Source organism: Lissotriton vulgaris, chromosome 6, assembly GCF_964263255.1.
Source record: "Lissotriton vulgaris chromosome 6, aLisVul1.2, whole genome shotgun sequence".
Classification (NCBI taxonomy): domain Eukaryota; kingdom Metazoa; phylum Chordata; class Amphibia; order Caudata; family Salamandridae; genus Lissotriton; species Lissotriton vulgaris.
In genome coordinates, this window is record NC_141694.1 from 1,162,252,159 (window position 1) to 1,162,275,449 (window position 23,291).

Sequence of the window (23,291 nt, forward strand, 5' to 3'; positions counted from 1 at the left end):
GCTCCTAAATAAGCCCCAAAGTCGTGTGCCTCATTGAAACTCATAGGATTGTTTCATGTGGATGCAGAAACATCTAGGCTACAATACTAGAAACAATCCTTCCTGACTTGATCTGCCTGCATTAATAAGAATGTACAATAGAAGGCAAACCCATGATAATATTTGCCATATAGACCACCTGGTGGTTGTAAAGGGTAACAAAAAGTGATAAAGACCATATTTGTCTCATTAGATGCATTAGAATGCATTTAGCTGGTAGGGCTAGAGGATTCTGGAGTACAATGTTGCTAAGGGTTTGTTTGACTTGACCCTTTCTGCAGGGTCATCCCCATAATTTTCCTTCACCTTGCCTTCACAAGTTAAAGTGCTTCTGCTCTCTACTTTAAACATGGTAGAATTGACTTACACTCAACTGGCACATTTAGATTACTTACAAGTCCCCAGTAAAGTGGTACCATATGTACTCAGGGCCTGTAAATTAATTTCTACTAGTAGACCTTCAACACTGATTTTGCTACCTACTTAAGTAGCCCTTTAAACATGACAGGCCTGCCATTGCAGCTTGTGTGTGCAGTTTTAAAATGCCATTTCGACCTGGCCCAACAAACCTTTTTCCTGGCCAAATCCGTCCTTTTCAATACAAAGAAGTCACCCGTAGGGTAGACCCTGAAGAGCCCAGAGGGCAGTGTATTTAAAACGTTAGACATGTAGTTTTTGGTTTTACAGTCCTGGTAGTGAAAAACTATTATAAGTTTTTCACTACTGCAAGGCCTACCTCTCCCATAAGATAACTTTTCATTTCGTTATTAAATTTAATAAGTGATAACTTTCAATTGAGAGCAAGTTTGGATGTCGTGGTTTTGTGTCTATGGAATTGTAATTAAAAGCTCTCTTTAATGGAAAAGCCAATTTCTTTATCACAATTCTGAAAATGTAACTTTTAGAAAGTTGGCATTTTCTTGCCGTAACCATTTGGTGCCTGCAGCCTAATACCGGGTCACATGACCAGATGTAGCTGGCAGTTGGTCTTTGTGTATTGCTCCCAGACAGTAAGACAAAGGGAAGCTTGGTGTTGGCAGGTGGGTCAATCTGAGGTAACGAGAGGGAGGAGCTGTCACCTACCACACTTGCACATCACAAAGGCTCTGCCTGAGCACTCGTACAAAGGGTTTGGCACTGGTCTTTTATGTCCCCCCAGACAAGGTGGGGCCAGGGCAGGGAGGAAGGGGATGCCTGACACCTTAGGAGTGGGTGGAAACCGCTAGAATCTTTCTCCTCTTCAAAGTGGGTACTAGGTATAAATATTGGACCTTTAGACCCAAGTCTTCAGTACACTTCTGGACCTGTGGACTCTGTCAGGAAGAAGGAGTGCTTTGCTGCTGAAGGCTGCCACTCTGCTGCACTGCCGTTCTGAAGGACTGGTGCCCTGCTGTACTGCCTATCTGACTTGTGCCCCTCTTGCCTGGGTGGGAAGGGCTAGACCTGCATCTCTAACATTAGGGCCACAAATTGACTCCAAGGGCTAGTTTGCGTGCCTCCTGATCTGAGGCCTCACAGACATAGCCTTAGGGTAAACTGTGGATTTAGCAGAACCAACGCATCACCTCATCTGCATGGGCTTTACTGGCAAAAGCATTTTTCATCGCCTTTGCAGCCCACAGCCTCATCGGAACTGCTGCTGAGCGATGCATCCCCAACACAGGACAAGCATCGCAAGCATCTCATCCACAGCTGGCTCGGCAACAAAACAGGACTCCACATCGTAAACACCACAGCTTGTTTGGAACCATCCAGTGTAAGACAGATCCGAGGATGCAGAATTTGGCATCGGAGCTTCGCAGCTCCTCTTAACCGAAGCTGCATGGGGCATCTCCAAGCAAAACCTCGCATTGCTTTAGCTGTGCTCGCATCCTGAATGCAAGACTCTGCAACTCTTCGCAGCCAGGCTTAAGGTACTCTTATTCAGCGGGCCTAAGTGGGTCCCAGTGGCCTGCCTATACTCCATACTACAGCCTGAACTTGCGATTTTGTCCAGGTCTAGCATGACCAGATATCCATAGTTGGCTTGTTGTGCTTATGGCGCTATTTCCAATGAATTCTTTACATTTGCATATCTTTTGTACTACTGATTGGATTTTTGTCTTTTGGTCATTATTTATTTATTACATTTTGCTGTATTCCTTAAATTGGTATAGGAGTTTTATTGGGTTGTGCTATTCCTTCATTACTGTTTGAAGTGCTGCATCAATACTTTACAAATTGCCACTAAATTAAGCCTGGCTGCTCTGTAACAAGCTATCAGAGGATTGAGCATAGGTTAATTTGGGGTTTGCTTGTGCCTCACCCTGACAAAGATTGTGTTTACTGCTTGGGTAGGGGTTACTCTATGGGAATTAGGTGTTCGTTTAGAAAGAGCTGCATAAAATACAATAAGGAGAAATGTCTATCTGGAAGAACTTGTTGAGATTAGCTCGAACCACACCCGGGTTTGCTCTCCAGTTAGACACAAAATTTATTCAACTATTTTGCAAGAATATTAACATACTGGCACAGAATTTATGTAGCAAGTAAAGACACTGTGGTATATCATCAAAGAATATTGGTCACTCGATAAAGTGTCTTGGTTTTCAACTTGAAATTTACGTTTTAAAGATGATACTGGAAAAAGGATCAGCTGGTCTAAGTAATCTTAACAGGAAGAGCAGATTGAAGCACAAAACTAAGCAGAAAAGATTGGCAGGAGACCTGCTTGAAATCAGATGACGTCTAAAATATATCCATCTAATCATGGCAAAGTGTCAAGACTAGGCCAGCAATACTTGGGGCCTGTTTTAGACAATGGCTGTTTTCTACTCTCTTTGTCAAGGTGGTGGAAGACATTACATCCACTACCCTGACTCAATGGAGATCGCCATATTAAGAGGTCACAGCTGGACCAACGGTTATCTCTGAACCGCCAGAGGAATCCGAAAGTACCAGAAGACTAGCGGACTTCTGTTGTCTGTTTTGAAGGCCACCCATCAAATGTTTTGGAATTCAAAAACAAACTTCTAAAGAGGAAGTTTGTTTTTGAAAAACAAATAACTAATGACCCCCAAATCTAGAGAGTTTTTCCTTGGATTTTTTTTTTGGAGGGGGGCACTATTTTTATTTTTCTGATCATCACTGCAGAGATTTTACCTGGCTCTGACGGACAGGTAAAAAGGACAACAGACCGTCAGCCCACAAAAGGGCAGGTGATATAAAACCCTTACTCTGAAGGCCAGCTCTCCGCCATGCCATAAACTTTCTATAGACAGAGGCAAAGAAGGCACCACGAATAGAAAGATAACGCCCGCCCAACTCTAGATCATTGGGGGGACCAAGAGTTTAGCAGACAAGGCAGTCCACCAAACCCTAAATAGGCCATTGATAATTATTGAATCCCAAGAAATCAGGAGATGAATGATGAAACAAAAGATAGGCCAGCTGCCATTAAATGAAATAAAGAGTACATAGAAGAAATGGTCATAGTTCTCACAAATATGTATATTATGCCAAGCCATGGTCCAGTCTCTGACTTGTGATTCTATTAGGTGATGTTCATATCAAGGATCGTAGAACATTACTCCCTTAAGATAATTTCAGATTGTGAAGAACACCAGAAGTCATATTTCATCTTATGAAATGCACACACACATACCTGCCTGTGTTGCAAAATATGGATGCAAAAGAGTGTGCATTGATAAAGTGAGTTTTATTTTTCTTTCTGTTTCTCTCATTTTAATAATTTTCCTGTGTAGATTTACACAGCTGATCATTTTATGTAATGTGTATCAAGCTTAATTTGGTAAAGACAAACACAAAATAAACTTTAAACGTAAATCTGTGATCTTTTGGTAAGAAGTAGAAAGTAACAGCAAATATACTAATAAACTGCTTTTAAGAGTGTAAAACGTCAAGCATACCTAACTTAAGAGTAGACCTTGGCAGAGGAGACAACTCTGTACAGCTTTGAGACTCTGCCAGTAGTATAATTACACTTCAGCAGAAACAAACGTTGAGTGCCTCATTACCGGTTGGGGTACAAAAGGGGGTGGTGATGGACGGAGCATCTGAATCAATCAAACACTCACACCCAGTCAAAAGATCTGGGTTTAATCCATCACCGTTTTTTAGCCCACTCTGCCACCCCAGTTCAGACATGGCTATATGCAAATCAGTCTGACCCTGTGCCTCATGGGAACAGTCCAGCCCGAACCGCCAAGCCATGTCTTCCCTGGACCGGAAACAAGCTTCTGAGGACCGGTTTCTGGCATTCCAGCCGTCTTCAGCCCGGCTTGCTTGAATCCAGTGGCAAAGTGAGCAAGGGACTCACGTCTGAGCATACCCTGCCACACTTATGGTGGCCAAAAGCGGTTGGGAGCATTCCAAAGCGCATGCTCATTCTGAAAATAGTCCAATACTGTATCTTCTTCCTATTTTGATATTTCATACATAAAAATGTACCCAGATCACACTGGTAAATACTAAGTTAGGGGCGTCAAACTAGGTTTAGAGCTCGCCAATGCACTCCAAAGTAGAACTTAGTCGATTTTTCAGAATGAAAGACAAATAGATAAATAAATTCGAAAAAAATATGTTTAGGTAAATTCTCATCTGGCATATTCCTCGTGGTTGTCTTGAGAACTCAACTTAGGTGGGCGACCAGATCAACATTATAGGAAATTAATTTCTATGCGAAAACATTGTAGCATGGTGGTTGCCGCTGCTTTATTTCCCAATAGATGAGTGCAGAAAGGGATCACAGTACCTGCAAATAAATCGAGCTTCTCCATCACATTTTTGAGCGCAATCTTCTTCACTGGCTGTCGTGTAAAAGTACTTCTTCAGACTGAATAGCCACGCTCCTTCTGTTTTTACGTAGTCGTCTTTTAAGTCGCATGTGACTGTGGCAAAGTACAAACAAAAAGTTACAACTCAACAGTTACTTTGTCATTCGACCTTCTGCAATGCATTACAAACCTTCATCTAATGCTAAATAAGAAATTAACAAAAAAGCATCCCGTAGGGATAACCACCGTTCACAAAATGGCGTCTCACTTCCCCAAGGATCACAGTACACTCCGCCATTTGTTATGAGCTTACACATTTTCTTTTAGAGACATTTTACAGATGGAAGAGGTGATTCTTGCAATGTATGTAGTATCAGCTTATTTTAAGTCTTGGCTAGACAGTGCATGCGCTGTCTCTTTGAGACATGTTGTTTCCGTTAAGCGGGCCTGCAGCCTACTTATAGCTTACTATTTGTTCGCTTCAGCATCGTTCTCATATCCTCCTCTCCCCTTTGTCAACGCATGCATACATCATGCCTGTTCTAATATTGGCCCTCCCTTAGAGCAAGGACAAAGTACCTGTGTCCATCCATGCTCTCATGTTTGTAGCTACTTTTTGTTAGTCTTTAAGCACTTCGTATGAGTGCTCGTATTTTCGCTCTCTCCTTTCCCCTTCCACTGACACCCATGCCTGTTGCTTCTTTTCCTTCTTTTGCCTCTCCCACCCTCCCCATCCCTGTTGATTCTTTTCTATCTCACCCCCGGGCCTGTCCATTTCTCCTGTACCTCCCCCTTCCTCCCTGCCCCTGCTAGTGTTTCCTCATCCCTCTTCTATTTACTCTCACTATTTTTTGCAGTTTTCTATAGTGAAAACTCGACCAAAAGTTTTGCAGCACTTTACATGAGCACCAGTTACATTACAAAAGATCACAAATCATTTTTTCTTAAAGACATGAAGAAATAAGTGCTTTTACCAGAATCACTGGATGTTGAGCCAACGCTGTCCCTGTTTGCTGTAATTGAATTCGGTTCCACATGGACGGGTAGTGGCAGTGCTTCTCCATCTTCCACCCCCACCCTGGGTATCCCCCAGTTGAGCTTGATTGTGGGTGTGTGGTCGAGGGTGTTAGTGCATTACCTTATTTTCCCCTAACGTGTCAATGTTCTTTAATAAAAAATATTTTGTGTTGGCTTGTTTGTCTTTCTATTTCAAGAGACCAGGTCATGCTGCAGTGTTCTGTGATAGGGCAGTCGCTGGGTGGCTCGCACCAGGGCTGCAGGCTCATGTCTCATCTCCACAACGGCCCCCCACATTCGCCGGGGATGCCAGGTTTCACCTTGGAGATACCCAGTAGGGACCATCTCACAGGGAAAGCCAGGACGGGTTCCCCAGCGGTCTACAGCGCGGAGATACCCCATGTGGGGTGATTCATGCGCTTTACAAGACATCATTGCATCACATATATGTCGCTGAGTTTGTAAGATGCCTTAGAAGAGAGCTGCAGTGTGAGCTCACTCACTGGTGGATCGATGTTTATGCTTGCAGAGGGAAATACATGTTCTTAATTGTCCTGCTGCTGGAATGAGACTTTGTGCTGCTGCCGTTGCCCAGATCTGGTACACAACAAAGTTCATCTCTCTGGTCCCAAACTTGGCATCATGGAAGGGGCAATAATGTCGCCCCTCAAATTGGGGCCGGCAACACTCTGATCGGGTGAGAGAACAGTCTTATAGCTAATGTTTTCTAGTCTGGTGTCTTGTTGAAAGTTTCTTTGAGAGAGGAAGGCTAGTCCTTGTGTTCATCCATTCTGCCTCCTCCAGTGCACCATCAAACAGCATGATTTAACGCATGGTTTTTATATGGGTGTAAAATGTCAAGGTAAATATTTGGATTCCTAAAGCACGTGGGCATTGAAATGTCAATGTAGGTTAAAGTTCAGCTTCTCATGTCAGAACAGCATTAGGGTACGTTAGTAAGAGCCATTACGCTCTGAATCGTCGTGCCAGAGTGCTCCCTGCCAAGTGAAAGGAGTTACCACTTCTGTGCTTTTGCTGTGCATGCTGGTACTTGGAGTCCGGTTTTGTTAAAGGGGGGCACTGCTATGAAAGCCAGAATGCAAGGAAAGAAATCGAGAGCTATCTAGTTCTCTGAAGGACTCGTCTCTCCTGTTAGTCCAAAATTCAGCCATAAAGTGCATTGGTCTTGGGTACCCGTGAAGGCATATTCTTTGTCATAAACATTTTATTTATGTTTCACAGCTCTGACTTTCACACGACTGAATCAGATTTCAGAGCAAAGGCGATGCAGGGGATGACTGGCGGTCCTCCCTAGTTTCTCGGCACCCTATACATCTGGTGCATTTTGCTTCTAAACAATGTGACAAAGGGCAGCAGCACTGGATGTACACTCCAGGGTCCTCATTTATGAGGCTGTGCGCCAGTTTTACGACGCCGGTGCCTCACTTTTTGTGACGCACCAGCAGCGTAAAAAATGTGCCTTGTTGCACCATATTTGCAAAGTGACGCATCTAGGTAGATGCGTCACTTTGTAAACCCCTGCACAACATTATACGTACGCCAGGTATAATGTATGCAAGGGGGGCGTATTGACGCAAGGAAGGGTCGTAGAAGTCACGCAGTGAAATCTATGAGATTTCACTGCGTTACTTTTAGGACGCCGTTGCGTCAAAATCTTGCACCTGCCTCACAGCAGCTGTAAGACTGACGTAGGCCCTCTCACACGGGGCTTGCCCCATGTGAAAGGACGCATTGCTGGAGTTGGGTCACTTTTGTGACACACTCCAGCAATGCGTCACTTTTGCGCTTACAGATACGCCAGAAATACTGACGTATCTGTAACTCCTTGAGACATGATGCGCATACATTAAATATGACGCATCAGGAATGTCGCAAGGAGTGCGCACTGAGTGACGCATCGCTGCTTTCACGCAGCGATGCGTCATTTCTCATAAATGAGGCCCCATGATTTAGGTCCTGTGTACCAGCCTGCGTATACGCTGTCCCTTGCAAGACTTTATCAGCTTGCTGTATTGTTTTCTGCCCGTGTGCTTCTCCACACCATACGTGATGTCTCGCCTTAGCGCTTCTCCACTCAACCTGAATGCTGTGCTTCCTTGAATCCATTTATTTCCCCCTCCAAGTTCCTGTTTCGCCATTTGCTTCTCTCCCAGTGCCCTACTTATTGCTTTCCCTCATCCGTGCCCCCATATTGCTTCTGTCTGTCCCCGTATTGTCCCCATGCCTTTCTGGTGTTTGCACCATGTTACTTCCCCCAGCCCAAATTGCTTTCCTAACCCGCTCACACAATTTTTTTTTTATTTATCAATCCAACTTGTATCGGTAAACAAAAAGAAAAACAAGAAATTGCGACATTTCGTAGATGTGTGAAATTGATTTTTTTCTTGTTTTATCAATGCTTTTTTTTTAGCATTAGGGATGCTGTAAAGCAAGGCTGAAATCATTAGCAAATCCAATAGGTCTCAAAGGCGAGAGCTGTATGCTTTGCAAATGCTTGTTTAGTATCTACCCACTTTGGCTTTCCTCAGTCTGCCCTAGTGGACGTCGAGTTACTTTTCATTGAGAAGATTGGATGCTCTGCCCAATGTACAATTGTGTGAGTAAAACCTTCTGAAATGCTCTCATTTCATTGATTCCTTGGAAAATCACACCTAGAGTGCAGTTATAGTACATTACATTTTAAAATCCTGAAATGTTCCAGTTAGGGTTAGCTCCGGAAATCATAGCTCGCACACCTGTCATCTTAACATAACTGGCAGACTAAATGCCTCACCCTTACGGTTACAGATGACTTCACAAACAACTTAACGACCTTACATGTTACTTTACCATTGATGTTGTGAATTAAACATCTATGGATGAAGTATGCTAGACCTGGTATCCTTGACATGGTTTCCCCATATCTTTTTGCCTTCAGGCCTCCTGTTTTTTGATGACTTTGTTTTTGCTGGTCTTACAACTATGTGCACTTTACCACTGCTAACCAGTGCTAAAGTGCTTGCACAATTGGCATATTCAATTTACTTGTAAGTCCCTAGAAAAGTGGCATTACATGGTCCCAGGGCCTGTAAATTAAATGCTACTAGTAGGCCTGGAGCACTGGTTGTGCCACCCTCTTAAGTAGCACTCTAAACATGTCTCAGGTCTGTCATTGCAGTCTGTGTGTACAGTTGTAAAATGCCATTTCAACCTGGCAAAGGAAACATTTTGCCTGGCCCAAACCTTCCTTTTTAACACATATAAGTCAGGGGCGTCGTCTAATCGCTTGCAAGATGGATGCTACTCCCTGAAGCTCCGAGAGCCGACGGACACGGAACACTTTCGGGACTGCAATTTGCCCTGTTTACTAACATGGAGTGGAGATTCTAGCATGCGAACCTGGGTGGCACAGGTATTTTTGTATTTCGCCCTTTAAAAAGCTAGATCTGATTCAGTTTTCCGCTCTTTCCTCAAAAGTGGGAGCCGCGGCCGTCATTTTGTCTTCTCTGAAGCACAGTGACGAGCAACTTTCATTTGCGCTATGCGCTTCCTGCAAAAATATATCAGGCATGCTTGGAGACTGTTTTTAGGGCATTTGAAAATCTTATAAATGTTGTGCCTACTCTTAGACTGATTTCTTTTGTCTTTTCCTCAATGACTCCATTCCTCAGAATGGCTGTCAGCAAGCTCCTCCTCGAACATTAGCCGTTTGACCTCTTTTACTCATTTTTCGCTTGTGATATATTGCAAGAGGTTATGGATTGCTCCAATTGTGTTCTCATTTGAGGCTCTCTTCACTGTTTTACATTTAGATTGCAAGATTCTGCTAAAATATTGGCTTTTTGAATAAATCAAATGATTTCTGATCTGATTGGTTTAGAGCAGTCTGGATTTGTTAAAGGTAGGAACTTAACTGACAATTCTATAGCTTTTCTAAACATAATACCTCTTGCCTCCAAGAGTTGAACTCCTTAAGGGGCTATTACCTTAGACGCTGAAAAGGCCTTCGATGGTCTTTATTGGCTTTTTTTGATGCACGCTCTTAAGTGGCATGGTTTTGGCATGGTTTTGGTCCTGCTATTTTGTCTTATATTACCTTGCTTTACTCCTTCCCAACTACTTCTGTTTTTGTTAATGGTTCCCAGATATCGTACTTTTCTTTTCAAAGGGGCACTCGCCAGGGCTGCCCCCTCTCTCCTATATTGTTTATTTTGTCAATCATGCAGATCCATGATAATATGGTAGAGGGCCTTGAAAAATATTAACTAAAATCTCGAAGCCTTCCAATAAGGGTTTATCAGATCCATCCTCCCAGGGCCACTCGTGGTATAATAAAGAGTGTCGTAATGCCAAAAAAGATCTGATAGAGGCAATAAAAAGCAATGATATCCAAGTTGTAAGGGAGAAAAGGAGGTGCTACAAGGATGTATTGCTCAAGGCAAGGAAATGTTGGGATGAGAACATCTGGTCCGAGTTGCTAGATGCGTGCAAAGCAAATGATTAAGCAACGTTTTGGCGTCTGGTATCCAAGGGTAACAGAAATGGGATTTGCTGCAGGGATCTATTCCTTGATGCTAATACCTGGGTATCCCATTTCTCTCACTTATACTCAACCCCTAACAATGAGGTTAACCTTGGTAGTGACAACTTAATCATCAATCCAAGTGAGATACCCTTGTCCTTTAGTATGTCTGAAACTATGGAAGCAATAAATGCAATAAAACCAGGGAAGGCACAGGGGCCGGATAGAATCCCTGGAGATTTATGGAGACATGAGAAGAATATATGGGCCCCGTACATTAACCTCTTGTGCAATGCTATCGCAGTGGGCGCTCCTATCCCTGAAACATGGAGGGGCGCAGAGATTGTAGCCATTTTTAAGAAAGGGGACCGCCAGAACCCGGCACACTACAGACCGATTAGTTTAATCGATGTCCTACAAAAGGTTTTTGCAAGACAAATTTTAAATAAACTGAGTTCTTGGATGGTGGAAAACAGTATCCTAACCAAGTACCAGGCAGGTTTTAGGGGGAAAAGTAGCACAATCCATCAGGTGTTTATATTCTTTTGTATTATCTAGAAGTATATTAAAGTAAAAAAGGTGCATCTGTACATCACATTTGTTGACCTCAGGGCAGATTTTGACCTGGTCCCCAGAAATGCATTGTGGATAACACTAAGGGACCAGGGCGTCCCGGGGGAAATCCTGGTGCAGATTATTAGACTGCATGAGGCTAACTTTGCTAGGGTCAGATGGGGTCCAAATGGCAAATTGACAGACCGTGTACATATAAATAGGAGTGTAAGACCAGGGTGCGTGCTTGCCCCCACGTTGTTCTCTCTGTTTGTGAATGAAATTCCAGAATTCCTCTTGTGCTGCGAACATGATTCCCCCAAGTTGGGGGGGGGGGGGGTCTCATGTACCTGTGCACTCTTGTTTGAAGACAATACGATTTTAATATCCCAGACACCAAAAGGCCTTCAAAATCTACTTAATACTTTCGGAATCTATTGTGAAACTAAAGGATTGGAGATTAATTCAACCAAAACGAAATATATGGCAGTCAATCCGCATAGATCTTTAAAAAAAATTCTGGCTGTTAAAACAGAAAGGATAGAATATGTGCATAATTTTAATTACCTAGGCATTACTTTAGATACTAAATTAGACTGGAAACCTCACCTGGATAAGAGTAAAATAATCCGTATTCAGAATTTAGTTCCGATAACGAGGAGACACAAGAGCAGCCAATCGAAAGCTGTTTCCCCAGTATTGGAGCTATACAAATACAAGGCATAATGTGCCTTCCTCTATGGGGAAGATTTATGGGGATACACAGTAAAAAACACCTTTATGGCACAAGAGAATATCTTTTTTAGGAAACTATTAAGTATCCCAAGGCGTACCCCTTTACTTCCTCTTGTGATGGATCTACACATTCATCGTACTGATGACCACACGGCATTATTGTTTGGGTCCACTTGTGGTCAACAGCCGAACTTGCCCATTACAGAGAAGGCGTGCAGGACATTATGAAAATAAAAAATAACACAAGGTTGGCATGGTTGATTCACATCGAGGACTAATTTACTAAATTGGGGTTGAGACATTTTTGGGAGGACCCAGAAGGTCTGACTTTGAGTTCCAAAAAACTCTTACAATTAACCTATTGGGTGTTTATCCAGAATTTGCAGTCATGCAACCCCAAACTAGGCACCTTATCTTTAAGGTACCTTATCATGAAATCAAATAGTAAATTCAAGCCTTTTATGGATGAAATCCAACCAGGACCTGCCAAATCTCTGTATTTAAAATTTCGTTATGGCATTTTGCAAATTAATGTAAATACTACAAAATGGGTGTGTAATATAGGAAAGGAAAACAATGGTAGTTGTGAGCTTTGCAATACAGGCGTCAAAGAGAATGAAGTACACATGCTATTCTTATGCGCCGCTTATATCCATGCTAAAATAAAATGGATTAAACCAATTTGTCACCTTTTGGGATTTAGACGTTGCAGTGAGGCGGAAAGAATATTGCAAAGGGATACTGCGCAACCTATTGTGTTTAGCATAAGTAGATACATTTTCTGTGTAGATCTAATAAGGAGGAGAAGGGGTTTAAATTTTTAGTTACCTTTGTGATTAAGCTTGCGCAAAGAAAATAATAATAATATCCAAAAGGTACACTTATAATATGATTGGTATGGACCCTTGTATGTAATGCTGATAGTTTTAAACATATTTTAAGAAGGAAACAACATCATCCAAAAACTGTGCCTAAATGAATTGGTAATACTGCAAAGTTTGCTAAAATGATATTTTTGATGGACGTTCCACGATTTTAGGGTTTAAAATCGTATTTATTGTTTTAATTACTAGGAAAACCTTTATTGGGACTGCGATGAGCATTTATAATTGTCTGAATAGCAAGGCTATGAATTGAATGATTTGCCTTATGAATGTTTTATATTATATGTAATCTTTTATGGTTTTTTACAATCAAAATAAAGATTATTGATTGATTGATTAATTGATTGATTGATTGGTTTATATTATCTCTTGAACCATTTCTTCATTCTTTATTACACTGTTCCTTATTTCGACGGTTTTGGCATAAAACCCTTGAAACTACGTTCACCGCATATGCGGATGACATCTTGTTATATGTGTCAGACCCTCTGGTCTCCATACCTGTCTTTAACGAACTTTTGTCTTCCTTTGCCTTTGTATCAGGTTATAAGATAAACTTTAACAAATCAGAAGTCCTTCCCTTGAACAAATTCTGCCTAAGAGATATGTTTGTGGATGTGGGTTTTAAATGGAATCCTAAACATATCACTTTCCTGGGAATTAAATATTCCTCTTCCACTGCTAAATCGGTCCAACTTAATTTGGATGATATCGTACTTAAAGTGCAACTTATGTCAGCGAAAGGGTCACTCTTGTATTTGTCATGGTGTGGTAGGTTGGATGCAATCAAGATGTTGATGCTTCCCGTCATCAATATTTATCTATCCATGCTACCAGTTAAGATTCCATTGAAATTCTTCAAATTACTCAACTCTATTTTAGGTAAGTTCTTATGGAACAAGCGGAAGGCCCGTATTTCCCTGTCTTTGTTATCTGCAAACAAAGATAAGGGTAGTGTCAATTTCCTCAATTTCAGACAATATCACTCTTCTTTTTTGATACATCAACTTTTACCTCACCTCTCCTTTCCTGAGGATACTCCTTCAATGGTTTGGCAAATATTGAAAGATTCCTTAATCCAACCTTTTCCTTTCTCATCATTATATAATTTTCCGCACCCTCCTCATTCCTTTAAATCTCCTGTTATTACACACTCCATATTGATTATTTAACCAGTCTGGTCTAAAACACTTTCTCTTTTGTAGAAGTTTCTAGATGCTTCTTATGGCACAACAGATCCATTAAACTTGCTAATCATAGAATTTTCTGGAAGGGTTGGGCCAACAAGGGGATCATTTAAGTCAAGCATTTATTTAATGGAACACTCCCTCTCTCCTTCAGTGAGCTTCAATCTAAATATGAATTGCACCAGATCCATGGTTAGAGCCATTACCCACTTATTTTTCCCTCAGGGCATCTCACATCTATAAGTATTTACATGACTCTCTCCCCAATCGATCTAAGAGTAAGGTTGAACTGTTATGGGAGACTCATTTACAACAAACTTTCTCTATACACACTTGGAACCTCATCTGGGCTCATTTACATCATACACCATGTAATGCTAGCACTATTCAGACTCTATATTACTTAACAGGCTGTACCTAACCCCATCATCTATCTCTAAATACACTCAGGGTTCCTCACTCGCATGTTAGACCCGTTCAACCTCTCCTGGTACATACTTACACTAATTTTTCTTATGTCCACATATTACCTCTTTTTGGTAAAAAAATTTGTAAAACAATTTCTGCTATATGTCCTGTTATTTTTCCGGTTAGAATGAACTCTGTATTTTTAGGAAGTACTTTCCAAGTCTGGTTTGGTGCCCGTAAACTTGGACAATTTGTGGATCTGTTATTGGCAATTGCCTTCCAGGTTATTACTTCCAATTGGAAAGATGCCTCCGGGGTTACCTTTTCTGCCTGGTAGAACCTTCTCTGTCATCACCATAGACTGAACAGAATATCTGTCACCTCCACTCACCATCTTCTCAGAAAAGAGGCCTTCTGGTCTCCACTTTCTAATCATTTATCTTCCCGTTCAACTCAGATCCAGGATAGCACTTCTGTTTTTCAACCACCATGAGCCTTATGGCCTTCATTTTCTTATACTGTATATATTAGGAAATTTACTGTTACCTTCACATTATTTGTTTATTCACTGTGTAATTATTGGAGTTATATATGATTATTTCTGTAAATAGTGCTGAGTTTTTCTTTAGTTTTTTCTTTTCTTCTCCCCTTCCTTTTTACATATATATCAAAAATACTAAGTTAAGAAGGTATATTGTTCATATTGACCTTCTACTCCGTTGTTAATTATTTTCATTGTATCCTAACATATTCATAATACGACTTTTATGCTTTTGTACTACATTTTTTAATTACTTTTAACTCACGCTGTAAACTGTACACTGTTTTTTCATATATTTCAATAAAGCTATATTAAACAAAATAAATTACATATGCCACTCCTAGGGTAGGCGCTGGACAGCCCAGAGGGCAGGGTGCACTTTGTTTAAAATGTAGGACATGTACTTTTATGTTTTACATGCCTGGTAGTGAAAAACTCCCATATTCTTTTTTCGCTACTGCATGCCTATCTCTCCCATAGGATAACATTGGAGTTACCTTATTACAGTTTCCAAGTGTAATTTCCAAATGGGAATATATAATAAGTTCGTGTTTGGTGTCTCTAGAATCACAATTTAAAATCATAACCTATTGTGAGATTAGATTTTAAATTGCAGTTCTGAAAATACCACTTCTAGAAAGTTGCCATTTTCTTTCCTTAGCCATTTCATGCCTGCAGCTGGACTGCTGCTCTAAAAGAACTGCTCGCCTGCTGTATTGATCTGATGCCCTCTTGCCTGGGAAAGAAGAACTGGACTTGTAACTTCATCTTGAACACAGGACCCCAAAATGACTCGAAAGACGAGTCTTCTGACCTCCTGATCTGAGCCTCAGGGACATAAAAGGCTGCCCAATCAGCTCCTGGGCCCAGCTGCAGCAAGTTCCTGACCCCCCAAGTGGTGCCCATCAGGTCCTGGACCCTTGGTGTGGCCCAGCGAGCTTAAATCAATCTTTTGGGCTCTTTCTAAAAGCGAACGGGTGCGTTCGCACAGAAACCACTCCGCTCACACAGAAGCGCTGCTAGTCCATCTCCCCGCACTGTAGCATCAACCACTCGCAGGGGACTGCGAACAGGAAGCTCCAGTCCACCCGTCCACAAACACCAGCCTGCTCTTTGCACCACACCAAAAACCTCCTGCAATGCTCTCCTTGCTCCTTGCAGCCCTCTCCAATGTGAGCGGGACTCTTGGCACAAAATTTGAGAAGATATAACTTCAGTGGGAGTAATCACGGTCCTTGTCCGACCTGCACTCCATTGTTGTCAGCCTGAACTTTTGATTTTGACCCGATCCAGCCTGACCAGATAGCCGCATCTTGCACTTTGTTCTTTTAGTGCTATTTTACAGGTTATTCTTTAAAAAGTCATACCACCGGATCTAATGATTGGGTGTTTGTCATTTTGGTCTTGTTTTATTCATAAAATTCACCTCTATGTTTCTAACCTGGTGTGGGATCTTTTTTGTGTGGTGTTTTCATTGTTGTAACATAAGCCTTCTGTGGTGCACAGCTAAAATTGACTGCACGGTTTGGTCTTTCACTAGGCTCTGAAACCAATTCTCTGCAGCTGGTCCAACTATACAGCACACAGTCTTCACTGTGCACAGAGGAGACTGATTGCAGGACCCTCAGTACAAACCCCAGAAGCCTATCCAACCCCTATTGAACATTCTCCACATAGATCTGGCTTTTGGTTAGGCGCTGAGACCAACCCTTTGTGAGCAGCCAGTATGAGCTGCCTTCAGTTACAGTGAAAATCTCTACAGTAATTTTTAAGAAATTACTTTCACCAAAAGGAGTTAGGTTTGATTAAGTTAAAGAGATAGCTTGACTGGTAATTTGTGAATCCTCATTGGAGAACCCTCAAATCAAGGTGCACTATTAGATGATGTCACTTTTCCTTCTAACATCCATTGTAGATTCATGGTCCTAGGGACAGATACAAGAATCTATATGGTGTGATTGGCAGGCTGTCATTCTCCATCACAGTGCACTATGGTGGGAACATTTAAAATAAATATGGTATAAGGGTTATGGATGAGTGGAACTTGACTCCAAGGCTCATGTGGGCAAGCCCAAACCTCTCGGCATTAAAAAAAGTTATATTTTATCCAAGGATTTGTGGATTAAGGATCTTCACTGTATCACCAAAACCCTCATTCCTCCTGAGTGTCTCAGGGTTTACAAAACCAGCTCAGGATCCACAGATCCTGTTAAAATGTTATAAAATGTTCAATGTGTCGATCCTCAGTTGCACACAGCTGAAGGCCATAGACAAAGGGCGTTAAATCCTGGTGGAAGGTTGAACAGACAAACCCACTACAAACGGACCGCCTTAAGCTCTGTGTAGTGAAGGGTGGCCACCATGAGAAGATTGAGTCACAGGCCACGCAGTGCATCCAGCACTAGTGTGCATGACCTACACTAGAATTGCGTTTAACGCAACAACATAAACCCTATTGTGGCATCTCAATTTTCATGCAAATTCATCAGATGGTGTTCAAACCTATTAGCACAGTAAAGCTTTATTGGCCGTACCCCTTTAACTTTCCCATCTACACTTTTATCAGATGTGCATGAAACTTGGGATGAAACCAAACATGTAAATTCCTGATACGTTTTTATCGAATTTTTTAAACATTTCAAAACAAATTTGCAAATGAACACTTTTTGCTCCCTCTGAACCATGCCACTTTTATTTATCTGCTAGTAACTCAACATATCAGATGTAAGTTAAACATGCCAAGCGTCTGCCAAATTGTATGATTATCTATTAAGTGGCACAAAAGTTATCAGCAAACCAAAGATTCTTTTAAACCATGTAAGAAATTGGGTTATTGGTTGAGGGCGGTGAGAAGCCTTCTCAAGCAACAATCACAATCCCAGTCAGTGTGAACCACAAAAGTCACTAAATTCGCATATGCTTAACCCTCTGGTAGCTTGGCATGAAAGCAGTCAGGCGTAGAGGCAATGTGTAAGTATTTATGCAGCACACAAACAGTAATAAAGTAAAAACACAACACAAGGAAAATCCCAAACCAATTTAGAAAAATTTAGCAAATTTTAATAAATAAAGTGCTACCAGAACAACAAAAATCCAATCAATGGAACCGGAGATATGCATTTTCAAAGTTTAGTCAAGTACAACGCCTAAAAGCACAATGTGCCACTCACAGTAATCTGGTTGTGCTAGACCAGAGGAAAGTCACAAGTTCAGGCCAACCACAATGGACTATGGGCAAGATACAGGGACCAGGTTAATACATCTGAAAGAGTTACCTTCTCCAAGTCTAGTGTGAAGTGTCCAGTTCATGGTGGAGGAGCCTGTGAGGATCTGGAAAAGCATTGCAGATGGTTGTTGCTGTAGCGCAAAGAGCAGGCTTTGACTCATGGATGGTCAGCGCTCAAGCAGGAAGATCCGGTCAGGCATCGCAAATAGGCATTCCTGGAGCTCCACGTTGGCGGTTAATACAGGCTGTCATTGCTTTAGCGCAAAGCGCAGATCTCCCAATGCCGATTGTTGCTGGCAGTCGCTGTAGCGAGAAGAGTCGAGTTCACCAGAGCTTCATGTTGACAGTCATCATGGCCAGAAAAATCTTGCCGCAAACGGGCCCGTTCACTGTCACAACGAACCCAATGCTTCAGGATTTCATCTTTCATTGCAGATGAGTGCACTCTGATGCAGCCCAGGGTGCAAGACTTGTGGAGGTGCCTCTTGTGGGCTAGCAGAGCTCTGGAAGTCCAGCTGCAGGCCCAGGCAGGTCCATTTGTGGCTTTTCAGCTCGCCAGTTGCAGGGAGGTCCCTGGAGCTTGTTTTGTCACTATAGCTCAGAACAGGAGGTCAGCCAACCGATCCTTGGAGTCATTTAGGTTCTCCTAGAATGAAGTGAGTAGTTTAAATATTCCTTCTTAGAGAGTAGGGAAGTCCTCAAGCAGCACAGTAGTTATCTGGGCAACAAGAAGGTCCTTTTTCTGTAGTTCACAGGTCCAGGAGTGTACTGAAGAGTGGCTCTGGAGGTCCAATGTATATCTGGTACCAGCCTTTCAAGTGGGGGAATCTTCTAGGCGGTAGGGTGTTAAAATATCGATTACAAAAATATAGCTGACATAAATATCGTTGTAAAAATATCGTTTACAAAAATATCGACACCCTATACTTAAACAGGTAAGTACATAAATATCGACTCCAAAATATCGTTGTAATTAATATAGATGTAAAAAATATCGACTTTTTAAAATAATTAAAATTACATTAAATAATAAATAAATATAAGTACTATTAACAAAATACATTACATTACTTTTATTTTTTAACTATTTCAAAAAAATTTACTACACTTTTTAATTATAAACTTAATAAATGTGGACATATAAATTGATTTTACACATTACTTTATATAACAACAATAATACATACATATAATTAAAATACCCCTTTACCCAAAAACCCAAAACTGACCCTGAACCCTAAAAATACCCCTTCACCCAAAAACTGAAAACTGACCCTGAACCCTAAAAATACCCCTTTACCCAAAAACATTTTCACTAAAAAAATCCTGTACACACACCTAAAATTAATAAAAAAATTAACATAATTAATTACATAATTATTATTCAATTAACTAATTGAAATTAATTAACTATTATTTATTACACTATTTATATTAATTTAAAACATTAATTAATCTATTATTTCATTATATTTAAATACCCCTTTACCCAAAAACTGAAAACTGACCCTGAACCCAAAAAATACCCCTTTACCCAAAAACTGAAAACTGACCCTGAACCCTAAAAATACCCCTTTACCCAAAAACTGAAAACTGACCCTGAACCCTAAAAATTTCCCTTTACCCAAAAACTGAAAACTGACCCTGAACCCTAAAAATACCCCTTTATCCAAAAACTGAAAACTGACCCTGAACCCTAAAAATACCCCTTTACCCAAAAACTGAAAACTGACCCTGAACCCTAAAAATACCCCTTTACCCAAAAACTGAAAACTGACCCTGAACCCTAAAAATACCCCTTTACCCAAAAACATTTTCACTAAAAAAATCTTGTACACACACCTAAAATTAATTAAAAAATTAACATAATTAATTACATAATTATAATTCAATTAACTAATTGAAATTAATTAACTATTATTTATTACACTATTTATATTCATTTAAAACATTAATTAATGTATTATTTCATTATATTTAAATTACTTCCCACCCTACTCCCCTATAAACCCACAACCCGCTACGGAACTATTAATACTAAATTCAACTGAAAATACATTATTAAATAATAATATACTACTAAAAATACTACTTTGACTACAAATATTCATTAAAAACACTACATTACTTATAATTATTTAAAAAACGATATTATTGTAAACTATGTTTTTGTAAACGATATTTATTACAACTATATTAATGTTAACGATATTACTTACCTGTCTGTCGATATTCTGGTCAGACGATATTTTTGTCATCGATATTTCTTCCTGTAGATATTTTTGCAGCGATATTTAGGTTAGTCGATATTTTTACGACGATATTCCTGCTCTGTACCCTTCTAGGCTACCCCTCATCTGGCTCTGGAAAGGCCTTCTATTCTCCTGCCTAGGACTGGTGTCAGGTCCCTTTCTGTATGTGCTGGAGTGCTGGAGGCAGCCCATTGAGATTTAAGTGTGGCAGGGAACAGCTCTGCCCACCCATCCTGGCAGGATTGCGCATCCTGCCAATACCTAGCCCCCTTTGTCTCAATGTCTGAGAGGTATGCAGAAAGGCCAACTGCCAAGCTATTTACAGTCATTTGACCCAGGCAGCAGGCACAAAATGGTTAGGACAGGAAAATACCAATTGGCATTTTCAGAATTGTGACTTAAAATACAACTTTGCCATTAAAGAGGATTTTAAATTGCAATTCATTTGGGTCAAAACGTGTGATTGCTATCTGTTTCCAATCAAACGCTAGCACTTACTAAATGTAATAAAGTAGTTCAATGTTATCCAATGAGAGAGATAGTCTTATAGTAGTGAAGAACAAATTTAGGAGTTTTTCACTACCAGAACATTTAAAAGTTAAAAACACATGTCACGCTTTTTTAATACAAGACACCATGCCCTATAGGCTTTTTAAGGTCTACCTTAGTGGGAACTGATATGTATTAAAAAGGAATGTCAAATTGGCAGTTCAAACCGCACACAGGTTGCAATGGCAGGCCTCAGACATGTTATAAAGTGCTACCTAAATGGGTGGCACAATGAGTGCTGCCGGCCGCTAGTAGCATTTCATTTACAGGCGATGCATACCGGCAGTACCATAAACTGGGGACTTATAAGTAAATTAAATATGCTAATCAGGTGTTAGCTGATTGCACCATGTTTTAGGGAGAGAGCAGAATCACTTTAGCACACGTTAGCAGTGGTAAAGTGCACAGTTCTAATGGCAACAAAAACGAAATTCAGAAAACAGGTGGGATGAAGGCAAAGTTTGGGGGGACCCTGCAGAGAGGTCCAAGTCCATCTGCTTTAATTTAACCCTTTGAAGCCCGCTCAACACAGTTTTCGTAACACTGATTTCTCAAAACCCCTAATGGATTTACACAAAACCAACCAAAGGCGAACCTCTGAGTACAGTTCTAATTTTATGCAAATTTGCTGTAATTCTGTTTAGCATTTATTGTAGCTGAGAGTAGTTTCTCATCTCTCTTTTTGCACACTCCTTTATCCCTCCTCCCCAGACGGATCTGCAAGGAAACTTGATATCAGAACATAAACCAGACTTGTTTTGGGGTAAAGCGTGTTCCAATTTATCAAACAGTGCTAAAGTTATAAAGAAATTCAAAATTGCCTTTTCACTTGAAACTTCGATTTAACTACAACTAGTGTTGCTATAGCTGATATGTTATATCTTAGACATTGGTGGTCATAGAATATATGATGTTACAACGCAAACAATTACAACTCATGCTTTTACATTGCAGTTTTTACAACACAAGTACCATTCCATTGCATGATTTTACAACGCCTACCATTACAACGCATTTTTTAAACTCCCATTACAATGCATTCCATTACAACGCAAACCATTACAACGCATAATACTTTTCGGGCAACAGTAGGGTAAGTGTTGGATAGCGTAGGAGTAAAAATTATTATTCCCACTCCAGTGAGTGCAACAGTAGGGAAACTGTTGGATAGCGTAGGGGTAAAAATTACTTTTCCCAACAACCCCAAAACCCATGCCCACCCTAAAACTTTAAATTCTCCATTACTCACCTTATAATGCGTTGTGATGACATGCGTTGTAATGACATGCATTGTAATGGCATGCTATGTAAAGACATTTGCATTGTAAAGGCATTGCGGTGTAATGCCTGTGTTGTAATGCACCTTTCGCGTGGTCACCAGTGTGCAGTTATAGTTCAGGACAACTTACAATTGAAAAGTAATTTCTTTTTATAACTCTGGTTCACGTGGACAGTTTTGCGCAAAATGTGGCACTCAGCAATAATGCTCAGCTAATATCCAGCATGGCAATTTTTGAGCAGTTTGGTACAGAGAAAAAAAAAGTTATGTAGAGGTCAAAAAAGATGTCTTTAATATTTTTGCTACCTACAGAAATTTTGCTCACAACTACAGCAAAAACCGCTGAGTGGAGTTCTGCCAAATTTTCAAGCATGCCCAAATTTGTTCAGCAAGCATACTTTTCATGGTTTGTCGTAAGTCCATTGAGTAGTTTTCGAGATATTTGCATTACAAAAAGATGCTGAATGGCCTTGAAAGGGTTACAACATTAGGAATATCTTGAAAATTGAAGACTTTATTGGGTTTTCTTATAACTTTAGCAACCTTGACAAATATGCATGGAGTTTGCAGACCAATAGCATGTTTAGCTTGACCTTGGTATCTTCCCATTCATGTTGATCCATTTAGGATGGCATCAGTTAAAAAAAAATGCAGGGAGCAAAAAGTGTTAATTTACTAAAAACCATGTGATTAATCTGCACAATGATTGGCAAAAATTTTAAAGGATAATTTTTATAATGCTATTTCAAGTTTTTAGCAAATACATTGGGGGAAGCAAAGAAAAAGGCTGAACAATACATTATTTATTCACTAAAAACTTTGGTGCTGTTTGACGAATCTGCATGAAATGATGAAGGGAGTTGGAAGGGTTTTCACCCAGTGCATGCATTTAGGGGTTTGTGTAGATCCAATAGAGCGAGCAAAGCTAAAAGGGAGTGAGAGGATTAAAACATTTTTTCAAACTTTGAAACATTTTGATGGATCTGCACGAAATCTGGCAGATGCTAAGCATGTTTAAGATACTCTTGCTAGTTTACATTTTAGGTACCTCTATCAGGAGGCATTTAGAAGAGTTTTAAAAGTGTTAATTTGCTAACATATGTGTCACCATTTGATAGATCTGTACGAAATGTGGTAGACATTTAGTAGATTCAGCTTTCTGTTGGTATGTCAAGTTATGAGAATGTCCGTCAAGGAGGGTCAAAAGTAAATTAGGGCAATAAAGTTTTATTCCCTAAATGTTTTGACGCTTTTCAATAATCTGCATGACATTTGACAGACAGCTAATTAGGCCCAGTGCAAGAATGTCAGGTTTAATTCAGATC

The 23,291-nt window shown here is 40.5% G+C and overlaps 1 protein-coding gene across 1 annotated transcript in view; it reads right to left on the reverse strand.

The window, feature by feature from the left end:
- PLG (plasminogen) overlaps nucleotides 1-23,291 on the reverse strand; it is a 330,074-nt gene that overhangs the window by 301,593 nt on the left and 5,190 nt on the right. Inside the window, exon 2 of the mRNA XM_086927242.1 lies at nucleotides 4,793-4,928. Within this exon, the coding sequence (XP_086783368.1) occupies nucleotides 4,793-4,928 (136 nt within the window). The remainder of the gene's footprint in view (nucleotides 1-4,792; nucleotides 4,929-23,291) is intronic.